Raw genomic sequence first — 17,728 nt, 5'->3', positions numbered from 1 at the left:
AACATTAGTTATAATATAATAAGTGACTTGTTATGGACCGTAAACTTAAACGTGGTGTTTATTGGAAGATGTCTTTTTTATTGTCTGGAATCAGTATATTTATATTTGCTGCTTTGAGTCGTTATGTTCATCGTCTCAGTGTTCAAAACGTTAAGTTTTAATACTTTTTATTACACCCTGATCTGGAGATTTCTCGGCCTCGTGTAATAGAAAATAATATCATTTTAAGACAAGTCTCCCAATTTAATTTTAGAAAACGAAGGGAACCTTTTCCGTGAAAGTGAGGCAATATCAACCAAATTGTTCTCATAATTCAAAAACAGTTAGGATTTTTCGCGATATATGTTCTTTTGGGGGAATAAAATTAAAACTTTCAACGGTTTCTCTGTCACGTGACCGCATCACCGCACTCACGTTCAGTTTACGGTGAACGGCAATCCGCGCGTGCCACCCCCCTCGCAACACAGGGCGCATGCGCTTGGAGGAACCCGGAAGTATTTGCAAACACCAGCGCTGCCAGTCCGACTTTTCTTATTTTTTGTAAAAATAAACAAAAACAAAACCAACAATGCAGCTCCACTTCACGAAAGACGCGTTACCAGATTCCGTCAGCGGTGACTTCCAGAACCTGAACAAGCTCAATGAGCCGGTAAATTAAGCCATGTTTTTCTGTTTTCAAACCGGGGTGTTTCTTTGCAAAGGCCGAGCGATGCGTTGCGTTTCGAGGCTGTGAATGTCTTTTGTACTGACGGAACCGTGTCCCCTTCCGTTTCTTGCTATCTTTTCGCCGTTTCTGGACGTTGGGACAAAAAACGGCATTTCTGGGATGATTTAGTGTATCTCTGTAAATACGGTCTGGCACTTCCGCATCATAGTCACATGACCACCTGTCACCTGACAACGCGTAAACGCTGCAGTTCATGTGTGAAATAAATAAAACAACAGCATACAGGGTTATTTACAGTTACAATTTATCCCTGAAAAATTAATTAAAAAATAATTTAAAATTAATTATACTTTTCATAAGTAATTTGTTTTGTGATGCATCTTTGCTAATCTGGAAGGTATTTACCCAAAACCCATTTATTTCTGCAATAATTGAAACTCAGTATTGGACAAATGTTAATTTGAGCACATAACATCATTGGGTCACATAACACCCCCACAGACAGCTTGATTTAATATTCCAAAACACACACACAATTGCACGCTTTGAAATCAATTCATAGTTGGGGGGGGCAAACAGGGCAATACATTTACATTTAATTTCAGTTTAACATTTTAACCAGGATCCTATTTTTTATTTTGGCAGCAATTTCATCAACTCATTGAAATTCTGTTCCAGTTTCTGCTCGATCCGAAGGAGGTGAGCGCACACAGACACACACGTACACACAGACACACACACACACACGTAGAAACACACGTAACCCCCCCTGGGCCTGATAACTGAACCGAGGTAAATAGTTGCCTTACTCATTGTGTTTGTGTGCAAATGAATGCATGCATGACCTGGGGGGGGGGTCTGTTTTTGTGTGTGTGTGTGTGTGTGTGTGTGTGTGTTTTTGTGTGTTTTTGTGTGTGTGTGTGTGCGCACGGGCATGCCTGTGTGCTGTAGACGGAGAAGTTCTTGGAGCAACTCAGTGAGTTTGCGGGGGAACATGGGATGAGCGCTGGCCCCCTCAGGAATCTGATGAAGAGCGTTCTCTTTGTGGCACAGGGTGATGAGTATACACACACACACACACACACACACACAGACACTCTCACACACTGAAACACAACATAATGAATTGGCAAATATTCTCACAAAAATACCCAATAAACCAAGTGTGCCAGGACCTTTGACCTCTGATCTTTGATCTTTATGTTGTTAAAAACCAAGGGAAATGCTTTTCTCCTGAAAACATGCAACATATTAATATTTTAGCTGATATCAAATGTGCTAACATAACATTATTATGGTCTGGTTAATAAGCCACCAAGAGCCTCCTCTTGGTGTTTGAAGTCATTCCATCTGTATAATATTATTTAAAAATAATAGCTAACGTTTAATGACAACAGCGGATTGAGGCAGCCGAGAGATCAAGCGGCTGACAGAGCTGATGTTTTTCTCTACAGGAGCGATGAGGAGGAACCTGACTGTAGAGCAGATGAGGGACGACCTTCTAGCTTTAGGTACGATTGCATGGCTATGCCGTCACGAGCCTCTCGGACATTTATTGACGTCCGGACGCTAAAACACTCCCTCTCCCCCATTAGGGCTGAATGAGGACAAGGCGATGCAGCTTTCCAGCAAGGTGATTCCTCTTGTTTCAAACCATTTGGTCCACCTGTTGATCACAAGTATAATATTGTACAGTGATAAATGCAAGCTTTATGTTGCCTCTTCTAGTGGGGGAAGGATCACGCTGCGCTGTCCCGCCTGGCCGTGGGTCAGACCCTGACCGTCAACCGGCTGCTCGACATGGAGTGGAAGTTTGGAGGTGAAGTGTGTGAGACGGGTCCTCGGGTGCAAAAGTTACCTGGGAGTGTTTGAAGGAACTCACCTGGAGATGTTGAGCTAAAAAGCCTCAAACTCCAGGCAGGTCAGCGTGGGTCAGACCTCTCCTCCTCCTCCCTGCAGACCCCCCGCTGTGTTTGAACGGCTTGTTAAACACTCGGAGCCACGTTGTTTCTTTTTTGTCTCTTTGTGCCGCAACGTCGCTCGTCTGGGTCATTCAGGAGTTACTGCACAGTCATTACCATCAGCCCCCCTTTAAGAATTGTGAGTTTGGAGGGTGGGGGTCTCCATCAAGATGTTAATGTCCTACAGCAGAAGTGTGTGTGTGTGTGTGTGTGTGTGTGTATGTGTGTGTGTGTGTGTTTGTGTGTGTGTGTGTGTGTGTGTGTGTTTGTCTGTGTGTGTGTGTGTGCGCAGGCAGGCCTGGGCGTGCCCCCGCTGCACTTTTACCTGCTGTGTTCATTGACATGCAGCAGGCGGCCCGGCCTGCGTCTCCGCGGGTCGTCGACGAGCTGATTGGCTCCCGTCTCTGTCTCAGAACCGCCAAGCGGGTTTTGGCGCCAGAGGGATGTGTCTGCCAGGGAACACGGGGTAACAGACGTTTTCAGAAAAAGAAACCATGTTTTACTCAGAAAAGCTCTGAGGATGGTGTGGCGGGTTCCGACGCCGACCCCATCCAAGCAGGTGACCCCGAGAAACAAGCCTCACCCAGGCTTTGACCTCTGTGTCTCACCGCTGACCTCTAGTGGACACACTGATACTGAGTCTTGATCCCCGGAGGTTCTCGATCGTCCAGGTGAATTCTTGACCAAATCCTCTGGACTTGAATTTCTTCAGTTCACAGTTCTAATGGCTTGTGGGGAGTTTCAGAATTTAAATAAGTACCGTAAATTCCAGCAGATTAGCTGCCGCTGTTTTCACACGCTTCGAGAACTGCGTCTCACAATCTTCTTCTTCTTCTTTTTCTTTCGGCTTTTCCTGTTAGGGGTCGCCACAGCGAGTCAGCTTTCTCCATCTAACCCTATTCTCTGTATCTTCCTCTCTCACACCAGCTACCTTCATATCCTCTCTCACGACATCCATAAATCTTCTCTTTGGTCTTCCTCGAGACCTCTTGCCTGGCAGCTCCAATTCCAGCATCCGTCTACCAATATATCTCTTCTCTGTACATGACCGAACCATCTCAGTCTGGCTTCTCTGACCTTCTCTCCAAAACATCGAACATGTGCCGTCCCTCTGATAGATTCATTCCTGATCCTATCCATCCTGGTCACTCCCAAAGAGAACCTCAACATCTTCATCTCTGCAACCTCTAGTTCTGCCTGCTGTCTTTTGGTCATTGTAACAGTTTCTAGTCCATACATCATCGCTGGTCTCACCACTGTCTTGTACACCTTTCCTTTTATTCTGGCCGATAGTCTTCTATCACATAGTACCCCTGACACTTTTCTCCACCCATTCCAACCTGCTTGGACCCGTCTCTTCACCTCTTTTCCGCACTCTCCGTTGCTCTGGACTGTTGACCCTAAGTACCTGAAATCCTCCAGCTTCTTGATCTCCATTCCCTGTAGCCTAACCGCTCCACCCGAGTTCCTCTCGTTCACACACATATATTCTGTCTTGCTGCGACTAACTTTCATTCCTCTCCTTTCCAGAGCATACCTCTCTAGATTTTCCTCTACCTGTTGTCTGCTCTCACTACAGATCACAATGTCATCCGCAAACATCATGGTCCATGGGGATTCCTGTCTAACCTCATCTGTCAGCCTATCCATCACCATTGCGAACAAGAAGGGGCTCAGAGCTGATCCCTGATGGAGTCCCACCTCCACCTTGAACTTCTCTGTTACCCCTACAGCACACCGTACCAGTGTCTCACAGCTAGCATACATGTCCTGCACCAGTTTAACATACTTCTCTGCCACTCCAGACTTCCTCATACAATACCAGAGCTCCTCTCTTGGCACCCTGTCATATGCTTTTTCTAGGTCTACAAAAACGCAATGCAACTCCCTCTGGCCTTCTCTGTACTTTTCTATTAGCATTCTCAACGCAAATACTGCATCTGTAGTACTCTTCCTAGGCATGAAGCCATACTGCTGTTCACAAATGCTGACTTCTGCTCTCAGTCTAGTTTCCACTACTCTTTCCCATAACTTCATTGTATGGCTCATCAACTTTATCCCTCTGTAGTTGCCACAATTCTGCACATCCCCTTTATTCTTAAAAATAGGCACCATCACACTTTGTCTCCATTCTTCAGGCATCTTCTCACTCTCTAAGATCCTGTTGAATAATCTAGTCAGAAAATCTACCACTGCCTCTCCTAGACACTTCCACACCTCCACAGGTATATCATCAGGACCAACTGCTTTTCCACTCTTCATCCTCTTCAATGCCTTCCTCACTTCACTTTTACTAATTTTTGCTACTTTGTGGTCTACAATAGTCACCTCTTCTACCCTTGCCTCTCTTTCATTTTCCACATTCATCAGTTCTTCAAAGTACTCTTTCCATCTTCCCATCACTCTTCTAGCATCTGTCAATACATTTCCCTCTCTGTCCTTTATCACCCGGACCTGTTGTACATCCTTTCCATATTTATCTCTCTGTTTCGCCAACCTGTATAGATCATTCTCACCCTCCTTACTATCCAACCGAGCATACAAGTCATCATAAGCCCTTTGTTTTGCCTTTGCTACCTCTATCTTTACCTTTCGCCGCACCTCCCTGAACTCCTGTCTGTTCTCTTCAGTCCTCTCAGTATCCCACTTCTTCTTCGCTAACCGCTTTCTCTGTATACACTCCTGCACTTCCTCATTCCACCACCAAGTCTCCTTATCTACTTTCCTTCCAGATGACACACCAAGTACTCTTTTACCTGTCTCCCTGATAACACTAGCTGTAGTTGTCCAATCATCTGGAAGCTCACCCTGACCACCCAGACCCTTTCTCAACTCCTCCCTGAAAACCATGCAACACTCCTCCCTTTTCAGCTTCCACCATTTTGTCCTCTGCTCTGCCTTTGTCCTCTTCATCTTCCTTGTCACCAGAGTCATCCTACAAACCACCATCCTATGCTGTCTGGCTACACTCTCACCTACAACTACTTTGCAGTCACTAATCTCTTTCAGGTTACCTCGTCTATACAAGATGTAGTCTACCTGCGTGCTCCTACCTCCGCTCTTATAAGTTACCCTATGTTCCTGTTTTTTCTGGAAAAAGGTGTTCACTACAGCCATTTCCATCCTTTTTGCAAAATCTACCACCATCTGTCCCTCGGCATTCCTATCCTGGATACCAAGTCTGCCCATCACTTCTTCATCCCCTCTATTGCCTTCACCAACATGTCCATTGAAGTCTGCACCAATGACCACTCTCTCATTTCTGGGAATATTCTGCATCACTTCATCTAACTCATTCCAGAACTTCTCCTTCTCTTCAGATTCACATCCCACCTGGGGGGCATAGCCACTAACAACATTGAGCATCACACCTTCGATTTCCAGTTTCAGACTCATAAGTCTATCTGACATTCTTTTCACCTCTAGGACGTTCCTAACAAACTCCTCCTTCAAGATAACTCCTACTCCATTTCTCTTCTTGTCAGTACCATAATAGTACAACTTAAAGCCTGCTCCTAAGCTTCTTGCCTTACTACCTTTCCACCTGGTCTCCTGGACACACAGTATATCCACCTTTCTTCTCTGCATCATGTCGACCAACTCTCTACCTTTTCCTGTCATAGTCCCAACATTCAAAGTTCCTACTCTCAGTCCCAGGCTCTTTCCTTTCCTCCTCTCTCTCTGCTTCCGAACACGCACTCCTCCTCTTCTTCTTGTTCTTGTTCTTCGACCCACAGTAGCCCAATTTCCATTAGTACCCTGTAGGTCATCAGTGCCAATGGCGGTCGTTGTTAACCCGGTCCGCGACCGATCCGGTATGGTATAGTTTTGGTTGTCTCGCATATTTGGTTTTGGCAAAAGTTTTACGCCGGATGCCCTTCCTGACGCAACCCTCTGCATTTATCCGGGCTTGGGACCGGCACAGGGAGACACTGCTCCATGCCCCCCCAAGGCAGGCTTGGAGAGGCACGGGCCAGTGCCGCCCTGAGGCTGCATTGAGAACTGCGTCTCACAATGATGTGGCTAATTTATGGATTTTTTTTAGGGTAATTACAATAGCTACAATAGTGTTTCAGCAAACCCACTTGCATTTTCGAGAATTCTTCAGATCAGCCATGTTGCGCTTATTGCACACACCCCCATCATGAGATGGGGGTGTGTGCAATAAAGATGCGTAGAAATCTATTTGATGCGGCTCTGTAGTTGAAAGCGATCAGTCTGTCTTTCGAAGAAGGAAATAGAGCTGCTGCATGCAAGTTCAGCATCTGTTCTAAAAAAAAAGCATTTTTAGCTGTAGATGTTTCCGTCATTTATTTCAAACTTTAGAAGTTTTTGAAAAAAAATCTTTCCTGGAACATCTTGCTGCATTAATATCTAATTTTTCACCTGCGGCCTATAGACAAGAGTGGCTTATTTATGTACAATTTGTTTGCAAAAATTTTGTAGGTGCGGCCAACATGAAGGTGCGCCTTATATTCCAGAATTTTCTACATATATATACAGGACCGTCCCAGAAAATTAGAATATTGTGATGAAGTTCTTTATCTTCAGTAATGCAATTACAAAAACAAAAATGTCATACATTCTGGATTTATTACAAATCATCTAAAATATTGCAAGCCTTATTTTAATATTTCTGATTATGGCTTACATCTTGAGAAAACTCAAAAATCCTAACTCTAAATATTAGAATATCATGAAAAAGTAACTTTTTTTTTAAATTGGATTACAGGTGATCAAGAACTTTATCACAATATTCTAATTTCTTAGACAGTCCTGTATATATTTTGATTATATTCAGAAACTCCCCACAGGCCATTAAAGATGAAGAAGCCTCCTGGGTGAGAAGTGAAACATCTACATGTGAATAATTTCAAGTCCAGTTGCCACAATAATAAGATTTGGACAAGAATTAAGTATTGATTTGAACTATTGATTTGTTTTTAATGGTAAAACTCGTGTTTCTTTATATTTATATTTCTTTATTTTTTGACCAATTTGAAGTTTTTAGAGATTGAGTCATGCGTGAGGGATCCTCAGGCCCTCTGTTGGCTCCTGGTGGATCCGGGGGGAACCCTGCGTTGTTCATGTGTAGAAGCGGAGAACCAGTGTGTGCTGCTTAAACGCGGGAAGGCTTTAGTCGAGGCTGATGTTTGCTTCTGTCGTCCCCACAGTGACGGTTGGAACCAGCGAGGTCCAGAAAGTGGGCAACATCTTCCTGCAGGTGAGGAGAGGAAGTTTCTACAGAGCACGTGTCTGAAATGTGGGGACAAGAGAGTTCGGAGGCGATCTTTAGGGAGAAACACACACGCACAAAACAACAATGAGAAAACACACAAATTCACCGACACATACACAAAGAAACATACACACAGACACCAAAAACTCACAAAAACGTCTACACAAAGAAACACACACAAAGACATGCATTTGTGCAGTGGGTACACTAACTCGTGTGTGTGTGTGTGTGTGTGTGTGTGTGTGATTTCAGCTCAAACTGGTGGTCAGGAAGGGAAACTCCACGGAGAACATCTACATGGGTGAGTCTGCCTCTGCTTTGGTTCTGGGAACTCAAGTCTGAGGTGTGTGTGTGTGTGTGTGTGTGTGTGTGTTAGGGTTTGGTTACAGTGCACATCCTGGATTATGTGTGTGTGTGTGTCTGTATGGAGATAACTTTTTCCATGTTGTAAAAACTTGCTGTCCTGAAAAATCCTTCAAATAGTTCCCTAAAAACTTTTTCGATTTTTCTTTCAAAAGAAGAACCGAAGCAGCTCGAAAGATTTCAGCTTTAAAAAAAAAAAAAGAGTTTAGTCAGTTTTAACAGAAATAGTCGGAGCCGACAACCTGGACGCCCGTCTGAACCGGAGCCTCTGATTGGCCGGTTGGAGAGTACGCGGTCAGGAGGATCTGTGTGTCTGAACCCGGGTGGACTAAGGATGGTGCTAAACGCAGACTGCTGCCCCCTGCTGGCCTGGAGGGCCTTCTGCACCCTCATGCGCGTTAACAACAGTGGCTCCTCGCTTGTGTTTTACCGTCCGCTTCCTGTTTCCTCCCTCTCTCTCCTCCAGAGCTGACGCTGCCACAGTTTTACAACTTCCTGCACGAGATGGAGCGAGCCAAGGCCAGCATGGAGGGCTTCAGCTGAGCGTATGCTCGTGTTTATGTGTGTGTGTGTGGGTGTGTGTGTGCGCGTGTGCAAATGGGTTATTCAGTGTAGCTGCAGGGCACTGTGTGCTATGTATTACATCATGTTCTTTTTGTGTGTGTGTTTACTGGAATGGGTTCCTAAATGGAACACGCCAGTGAATGGGAAGTTTGAAGGATACATGCTGGTTAGACAGATGGGCCAGAACGGCGGCGACTGGAACCTCCTCAACCCTGGCAGGGAATCAACTCCTCCATTGGTTCTCCAGCCGGCAGGACCGAGGGGAAGGCGGAGAACGTTCTGTCCTTCAACCAGATGGGCTTTGCATCTTTGGACCGCCGGCGTTCCCGCTGCGGCATACGTCCGACTCGCGAGCCTGGATGGTGCCGCAGGTGGTCCCCCCCCCCCCCCCCCCCCCCAGGAATCTGTTGCTGTGGCAACAAGTGTTTGTTTTCTTTCGCTCAAACCCGCAGGAATCAGCGCCTCATCTCGGGCCGAGCGGTGTGGCGGGATTAAGTGTTTCCAGCAGCCGTCTGACTGGCTGCCTGTCAGGAATGTTCTGGGCCAGTGTTCTGGCAGCCCGCCCACCAGATCAGGAGATATTAACGCCGGCCCGGGGGAAGCACACCTCCGGGCGTCATCCGCCCCGTCAGGCCTCAGGAGAATAGAACAGTCCCAACAGATGAGTACAACCCATTTACACCACCCAACCAGAGTACACCACCCACGAAGGTACACAACCCGTGTAGATCCCCCAACCAGAGTACACAACCATGTACACCACCCACGAAAGTACACAACCTACCAGAATACACCTCCCACAAAGGTACACACCCATTTTCAACACCCACCAGAGTTCAACACCCAACCATAGGACACCACCCATGAAGGTACACAACCGATGTACACCACCCAACCAAAGTATACCACCTACGAAGGTACACAACCCGTGTACATCGCCCAGCCAGAGTACACAACCCATGTACATCGCCCAACCAGAGTACACTGTTGACCAGAGTACACCACACACAAAGGCACACACCAATTTACAACATCCACCAGAGTACACCGTCCAACCATAGGACACCACCCACGGAGGTACACAACCCATTTACACTGGCCACCAGGGTACACCAACCAACCAGAGTACACCACCTGGCAGAGGACGCTATCATAGTACAGCACGTCAGAGTAAGACACACAAGTATACCACCCACCTTAGTGCCCCATCAGACTACACCACTTGCCAGAGTACAACATGCAAGTCACCACCCATTGTAGTATATTAGCAGGGTACTACACCCAATATAGTGAACCACGGAAGTATAATCCTCACCAGAATACAGGACGCAAGTATACCACCCGCCAGAGTACACCACACAAGCATACCACTCACCATAGAACCTCATCGGAGGACACCACCCACCAGAGTACTTGTAGCCTGGCTCGGTCCAAGTTTAAATACTTCAAGCAAACAGTTTTCCTAAAGAAGTTCCATTCAGATGCAGGAAATCAACCCGGAATCGAATTGACGATAGCAAAGCCAGTCAATCAACGGATGATCCCTGTAGTCCCAGATTATAGTTGAAGATCTCAGGATTACAGAAAGGATCAGAAAGAAATGAACCGGAAGATGCAACATCTGCAGCGCTTTGTTGAAAAGGAGGGGTTGAATGACTTCAAATATCTGGCAGAAAGGAACTAGTAACCGTAGTCAGCGTGATCCATGAGGAGCTCCCCTGCAAAACAAACCCGACCCGTCTTTAAGAGTCGTCGGCCTGGAACCGTTCAACTCTTCCAGAATGCCAGCTCCCGCCTCATTCCCTTTTGGGCACCTCCTTTATCATCATCCCGAACGGATCCGACTCCACGCTTCACGGAAGGCGGGGAACCCGAAGACAGCGTGGAGTCTCCAAACACCCTGCCGCCCCCCACCCTTCATTTCCTCGATGTCGGCCCGATGCTCACGTTGAGCGGACGCCGGAACGAACCGATCTGTCTGAGTGGAACCAGAGACAACGGGAACATCTGTGGATCCGCAGCCTCTGGAGCCCCGTGGGTTTGAAACTACCAACCAGCATGAATGGAGTCTCTGCAAGGTCCATCGGTGCAAACCCCAAAGTTTAGGACTTCTTTGAAACAATGGCCAGAGAAGGAGGACGCTTCTCCCGTCTGGGTTCTCCATGTTCTCCGCCGTCCTCCCACTGTCCAAAAGCATACAGTAAGTTTACAGAAGACAATTTGTAGGTGTGAATGACAGTGAACGGTTAGATGTCTACATGATTGGCAGCTGATCCATCCTGGTCAAGCCCCGCCCCTTTCACCGGTACGACACCTGTGATTGGCTCCAGACGGATAACCTTAAAGGATAAATGATAACTTTGATTGATCTTTTTTCTTTGTTTTTTTTTAGATTTTGTAATGAAAACTGTTACAACCCATTTGGGTTAAATGTTGTAATCTACAATAAAATGTAAGAAAATTTTAGTAACATGGCGGTTATAGATACCCACTTGTTTTTTTTTAAACGTAGCAAACTGAAACCACAGTGACACAGAAGACATCTGGAACCCACCAGAAAAAAAGCCAGACCTTTCACAATAAAAAGAAAGTTTCGGGATAAAAAAAGACGGAAGACAGAAACTGAAATTTTGAATCACCTCCGTCGCCTGACTGATGCTTCGGTTGACGCTCCTCAACCCCAACCCCCATTCCCCACCCCAATATATGTTTTCCGTTTGGCTCCCGTTCCCCTTCATCTTCCTCCTGGCCTGTCGGAGCTTGTCCCTCCTCCCGTCCCGACCCGAGACCTCCTAGCCTCTCGCCGTTTCTCAGGGATCCAGTTTCTGTTTTTACCCGCCGGATGATAAACAGCAGCGGCAACTGACGGACCAAAACTCTCCAAATAGTCACATATAATGATCCGAAAATTAGCAAAAAAAAAAGGTTGTAATTTCCCTCCCGGTATCCCAAAGTCGATAAAAATCAGAAAATTATAAGGGTCATATTTTTTGGTACACCGAGGTTCCATTCCTGTGTGTCTTGGGGGCGGAGCTTGGACGTGTGTGTGTGTGTGTGTGTTATCCCCTCCAGGGTCACAGCTTTGGGCGTTGGGGGTCAAATGTTAACCCCCTCCTCCTCTGGGGCATTCAAGACCTGCCCAAACTCGCCGAAGAAGACGGGCGACCCCGTGTGAGGACAACAAACCGCGCCGACGCCCGGACCGGACCGGGACACCGCCCTGACAGGGTCAAAGGTCACATGGGGGGTTAATCCTGCAGGTGAAATGCAGAACCGCCGTGTCTTTGAGTTAGAACGTCACCCCCCTGGTCGTCATCACGGGATTTTCTGTTCCACTTCGCTTTCTCACTTGTCATTCCTGTAGAGAAACCTCGGCCCACGTCAGCGGCGGCGAAGGGCGACTACGCCGTGGAAGGTACGGAGAAGCCAGTGAGATGTTCTTACAGTGTTATTAACGTAATTAGCCACCTATTAAAAAATAGAAAATTATTAAGCCACGAGGCGTCCGTAGTTTAGATTTATTTCCACGTGAAAGGTTGTTTTTAATTTACAGCTGGTGTGTTCTGGTGTAAAATCATCCCTGACAATGTACATGTCACAGTGTGTGTGTGGGTGTGTGTCATTGATAAGCGCGGATGTGTCTCACTTTGTCGTAAGGCGGTTTCACGGAAAGTGGTTTCAGTCTGTTGATGAACGTTTGCCTTCCTGAATGAAACTGAGAGATACCGGTCCACACACACAAATCCAAAAACACAGACACCGCATGACCCTCAATGTAGACTAGCGTTGGGTAACTATGTGTGTGTGTGTGTGTGACAAAGACGTTGTTATCTGGGCTGCAGCCTTGGAGGAAGGGGCCTCTAACTTCCATTTCTTCATTTAGGTCTCGAGATGTTGGGAAGCCACTCAGTGACACACACAACCATACAAACACACAACCATACACACACACACAGCTTGAAAGAAAACAACCCCTGACTGATCTGTCCATCAGAACAGTTATCACGTCCCGCCACTAGGGGGCGCTGTTGACCAGCTGGCGAAATCCTAGGAGGCCTGGCAACAAAGAAGAGCTCAGCAGGAACACAAAGAGGAGAGGAGCACCACGTGGGTCCACATCAGCCAGGTTTTAATCCAATTACTTATATATACATCTCTCTCTATATATATATGACTCTTGTACACAAGCCGGATTTATAAAATTAATGTTTATTGCTTTTTTTTTTTTACATAAAAGATTATAATAACAACACATTTTATTTAAGGGGCCTCAACACTCAAGGACATGGTACTGACATGTACACAACACACAGATAAAAACAATAAAAGTGACAAAGTAAAAGTAAAAAAAATTGAAATTCTCGTGAGATTGATAGTTCTTTTATTGAGAATCACTGCTCCCAGCGGATTTGTTCCGGCCCACAATCTCACACGTTTCTAGGCTGTTATTTGACCACACATCACATGTCTGGGAGATTCGGGGGAGGTGGAGAGGATCGCGTTTCTTCCATAACGCGACAAATCCCTATGCCTTTCCGATCCTGACCAAACCAAACGGCAAAGTAATTATTTGAATGTTTGCTAACATCTTAGTGTGGATTTGAGAGCCGCTAGCAACAGTGACAAATTTGAAAGCCCCCGTCAGAGGACGCCGGGACTCGAGCGCTTGCGCGTATCACTTGTTGAGCAATGGGAGGAGAAACATCTGCAATAAAGAACTGAGATAAAACTCAAACAAACTCGCTGTCGTCATACAGGGACGCCATGTTTTTTCAGATGTTTCCTCAGGGTCTATCTCAAACTGTAATACCACACAGTTCCTCTAGAGGGCGCACAAACAAGAATTACGGTATTTTGCGGACCATATGGCGCACTGCATTATAAGGCGCAATATCGATGAAAGGGTCTATTTTTATACAAAAGGTGCACCGTATCATGAGACCTATGATAAAATATATGGTATACAAAGCGAAATGAAATAGTCAGTTTGATGGAACTTTGTTCCCTCGGAAACTCTGGTCTTCCTGACGCAGTTCATCTGCTTGCTTCCTCCTCTTCCATACCATTGAGTCATTAATGTTGAATTCTTTTGCAGCTATTACCATCGTCAGCTGATAGCCTTGAGTTTTAATTCTGCTTCCCAAGCATGTCTCTTAACAGGTGCCATTTTTGGGGGTCCTCATACATATAAATGTACAGTAATATGTCAAAGCACAGTTTTTATTTGAACCCTTGGACACTTGGGGCAGGACCTCTTCCCTGACCCGGAGTTGGCGTTCCACCAGTTTCCGGTCGAGCACCATGGTCTCGGATTTGGAGATGCCTATCCTCATCCCGGTTGCTTCACACTGCGCTGCGGACCGTTCCAGTGAGAGCTGGAGATCACGGCCTGATGAAGCCGGCAGAACCACATCATCTGCAGAGACTCAATCCTGCGGGGATCAAACCGGATCCCCTCGATGCTCTGGCTGCTCGTACAAACTCTGTCCATAAAAGTTATGAACAGAATCGGTGACAAAGGGCAGCGGTGGCGGAGTCCGACTCTCACCGGAAACGACTTACCGGCAAAGGCGGACCAAGCTCAGACACGGATCATACAGGAACCGAAGAGACTGTATGATGGGGTTCTGCACCCCATACTCCTGGAACATCCGTCACAGGAATGCCCGCAGGACCCGGTCGAATGCCTTTTCCAGGTCCACAAAACACATGCAGACTAGTTGGGCAAACTCCCGTGCCCCCTCGAGGACCTGCCCAGGGTAGAGCTGGTCCACTGTCCCACGACCAGGACGGAAACCAGGCTGCTCCTCCTGGATCCGAGGCTCAACGACCCGGTGGTCCCTCTTCTGCAGCACCGCTGAATAGACCTTACCAGGGAGGCTGAGGAAAGGAGAGTGATCCCCCTGCAGTTGGAACACACACTCCAATCCCCTTATTTAAACAGGAGGATCACCACTCTGGTCTGCCAGTCCAGCAGCACAGTCCCCGACATCCACGTCAGGCCTCCAGAAGCGTGTCAGTCCTACAGCATCCAGAGCCTTGAAGAACCCAGGGTGGACCCCATCCATCTCCGGGGCCCTGCTCCTGAAGAGCTTTCTTACTGCTTCAGCAACTGCAGCCCCAGAAATAAGTGTGTGTCCGCCCCAGAGGCCGCTGGCTCTGCTTCCTCATTGGAGGCATTTCAACAGGGTTGAGGAGGTCTCGGAAGTATTACTGCCACCAATCTACACGTTCCCAAGTTGAGGTCAGCAGCGCCCCGTTCCCACTGTACACAGTGTTGACGGAGCACTGCTTCCCCCTCCTGAGCCACCAGATGGTGGACCAGAATCTCCTCGAAGCCCAGTTGTTCTCCATGGCCTCACCAAACTCATCCCATGCCCGAGTTTTTGCCTCGGCAACCCCTAAAGCAGAATGCCGCTTGGCTGACAGCGGCCTCCTGAGCCCCACAGGCCAGAAAGGCCCAATAGGACTCTGTCTTCAGTTTGATGGCATCCCTCACCGCTGGAGTCCATCAGGAGTTGCCGCCCTGACGGGCGCCGACCACCTTACAGCCGCAGCTCCGGTCAGGATCAGAAGGATCGAGGATGGGAACGGCAAGGTCCAAGGCTCCGGCCACCACGGGGCTCGCACTGCACCCGACCCCCTCGGGGCTTCCTGTGGGTGGTGAGCCCAGGGGAAGAGGGACCCATGTCGGTCCTTTTGGCTGTGCACGGCCGAAGTGGGTAAAGACCCATGGAACCAGATCCCCGGCGCCAAACCCCGTCCCCGGGCCTGGTTCAGGTGGAGAGCCCCAAGTGACCCACATCTGTGCAAGGGAAAACTGGGTCCACTGATTTTTTCTTCATTGGAATCTACTGACCCACACTTTTTCTGGTCCCTCACCTGGGACCTGTTTGCCTTGAGTGACCCTTCCAGCGGGGAGGTATTCCTGATATGTCCATGTCCATCTGGGAGGAGACTGCGGGGAAGACCCAGGACACGCTGGAGAGACGATTTCTCCAGGCTGGCCTGGGAACGCATCGGGGTCCCCCTAGATGAGCTGGACCATGTGGCGGGGGAGAGGGAGGTCTGGGCGTCACTGCTCCGGCTGCTGCCTCGGCGACCCGACCCGACATAAGCGGGGGAAGTTGGAGAGATGGATGGACAGCATGGACTGGAATTACAGAATGTGGCAGAGGCAAGTTTACCACATACTGTTCTCTGATTGGTTCATCGTTGCCAGCAATAGCAGACCCCTGAAAATAGTGTGAGATTGGTACGATGTTGTATTCCAGCACGACATAATTAGTTATCTAACGTTGTCTGACGTTTCAACCCATATTAAAGTAAGGACCGACTTTAATACAACGTCCCGGCGTCAAGCGAAGCGACTACGCCACTTACCAAAGCCGTACTAAAACAATTTGACAGATACTTGAGCCCACTATACCGCATAAAATTTGTTGGAGGTCAGTAAGCACAACAAGAATTTATACATAAGGCGCATCGGATTGTAAGCCGCATGGCCGATTTTTAGGAAAGTTTAACAATTTTAAGTGTGCCTAAAAGTGTAAAAAATACGGCAGGTTGAAGAAACTTCCTGGAGTGAAGGCAAGAGGTTTCCAGGTGTCTCAGGACAGAACCACCACCCTCTGCTGCCCCCTAGTGGCCTGGAGGAACACAACAAGCTTTCTTATTGTCCACAAATAGAAGCTATTGAGGGTTCAAAGGTGTGTGTGTGTGTGTGTGTGTGTGTGTGTGTGTGTGTGTGTGTGTGTGTGTGTTGTAGGGGTTTCGTTACGGGTCAAGCTTTCACCGGCAGGCTGCGCTCTAGAACAAAAATCCACCTTTGTGAACAAACACCCTCACACATGCTAAGCCTCATTAGTGTGTGTGCGTGTATGTGTGTGTGTGTGTGTAATTTCACGTTCTATCCTGTGATTTATGAGGTAAAAAAAAAAAGTGTGTGTCCTTCCGTCGGACGTGGGTGTATTTCAAGGCGTTGCCGTTTCAGAAGCCTCGCTGGATGCAGCCAAGCTTCCAGGATAAATAAAGCTGCTTTACATACGGAGGCTCATTACCGCCTGCCTGGCTGTGTGTGTGCACATGCACGTGCATGTGCATGCGTGCGTGCGTGTGTGTGTGTCAGAAGAGTTTTTGCCCCTCTAATAGGCTCACAAAGAGAGAAAACCCCAAGCAGATCATTCTTTTATGAATCCTTTCTGAGCAATAATGGCACCGATCTGTTGTTCAAGCCGGGCTCCACTGAATCGTTCAAAAAAAAAGAAAAGTCAAAAATAATAAACGGGTATCACCGACTTCCTGCTGTGTGTGTGTGTGTGTGTGTGTGTGTGTGTGTGTGTGTGTGAGGTGTTGTTGGTATCAGCCAAATTTGGTCTTTTGTGTTCAGATTAGGAATAATCCCGGGTTTGGCGCTGCGTTCAGGGCCCCTCTGCAGGCTCGCAGCGGGGGATTCCTTCTAATCTCCCGGCTCCACGTTCTCCGGACGCTCGGAGGAAGCGCGGGCCGCTATTCCGCAACGCCTCCGCCCACGCCGCCGAGATTAGGACCCGTTTCCCAGCAAACCTTTCATTTTTTTTTTTTTTTCAATTGAGGGGGGAATAAAGAGGAGAAGACAAACAGATGGAAAACCTGTGGGAGAAGGTGAGGGAGAAACAGGATGAAGAGGAGGAGGAGGAGGAGGAACCGAGGAGCCAGGAGAAGCAGAGGAAGAAAAAGGCGAGCGAGATGAGGAAGAGGATGAAGGTGAAGATGATCATGTTGATTGTGAAGGTGAGGAGGATGATAAACTAAAGAATCGCAAGAACAACAGGAAGAGGGTGAGATAGAAACACGGCAAAGATGACGAAGATAGTGGTCCAGCACGCCTTGACTCGATGATGACGGCGAAGAATGAAGAACCAGGGGAGGAAGGTGACGGAGAAACATGATGAA

The 17,728-nt window shown here is 47.5% G+C and overlaps 1 protein-coding gene and 1 long non-coding RNA gene across 2 annotated transcripts; both read left to right on the top strand.

Moving 5' to 3' along the window:
- The first annotated feature begins 480 nt into the window (after nucleotides 1-480).
- commd7 (COMM domain containing 7) lies at nucleotides 481-10,048 on the top strand. Its single transcript, XM_086159514.1, has 9 exons — nucleotides 481-649; nucleotides 1,313-1,366; nucleotides 1,619-1,721; nucleotides 2,122-2,178; nucleotides 2,263-2,300; nucleotides 2,396-2,486; nucleotides 7,803-7,852; nucleotides 8,120-8,168; nucleotides 8,697-10,048. The coding sequence occupies exons 1-9, from the start codon at nucleotides 569-571 to the stop codon at nucleotides 8,771-8,773; spliced, it is 600 nt and encodes a 199-aa protein (XP_086015640.1). The 5' UTR covers nucleotides 481-568; the 3' UTR covers nucleotides 8,774-10,048.
- Nucleotides 10,049-11,895: 1,847 nt separating this feature from the next.
- LOC147226955 (uncharacterized) lies at nucleotides 11,896-12,729 on the top strand. The gene is made up of 3 exons (XR_015107093.1): nucleotides 11,896-12,054; nucleotides 12,159-12,209; nucleotides 12,678-12,729. It is a non-coding gene; the product is annotated as an uncharacterized LOC147226955 (long non-coding RNA).
- Nucleotides 12,730-17,728: the final 4,999 nt, after the last annotated feature.

Source organism: Fistularia commersonii, chromosome 14, assembly GCF_037954325.1.
Source record: "Fistularia commersonii isolate RoL2024-O1a breed Wild chromosome 14, RoL_Fcom_v1.0, whole genome shotgun sequence".
NCBI classification, from domain to species: Eukaryota; Metazoa; Chordata; class Actinopteri; order Syngnathiformes; family Fistulariidae; genus Fistularia; species Fistularia commersonii.
The sequence above is the reverse complement of the archived record's forward strand: the minus strand, read 5'-3'. Positions and strand labels throughout refer to the sequence as shown.

Bases quoted from the DNA above. Each gene is read 5' to 3' on its own strand.
- commd7 (XM_086159514.1), top strand. From the start codon at position 569: ATGCAGCTCCACTTCACGAAAGACGCGTTACCAGATTCCGTCAGCGGT. The intron at 650-1,312 runs GTAAATTAAGCC...TTATTTTGGCAG, and splicing joins TGAACAAGCTCAATGAGCCG to CAATTTCATCAACTCATTGA. The intron at 8,169-8,696 runs GTGAGTCTGCCT...TCTCTCCTCCAG, and splicing joins CACGGAGAACATCTACATGG to AGCTGACGCTGCCACAGTTT.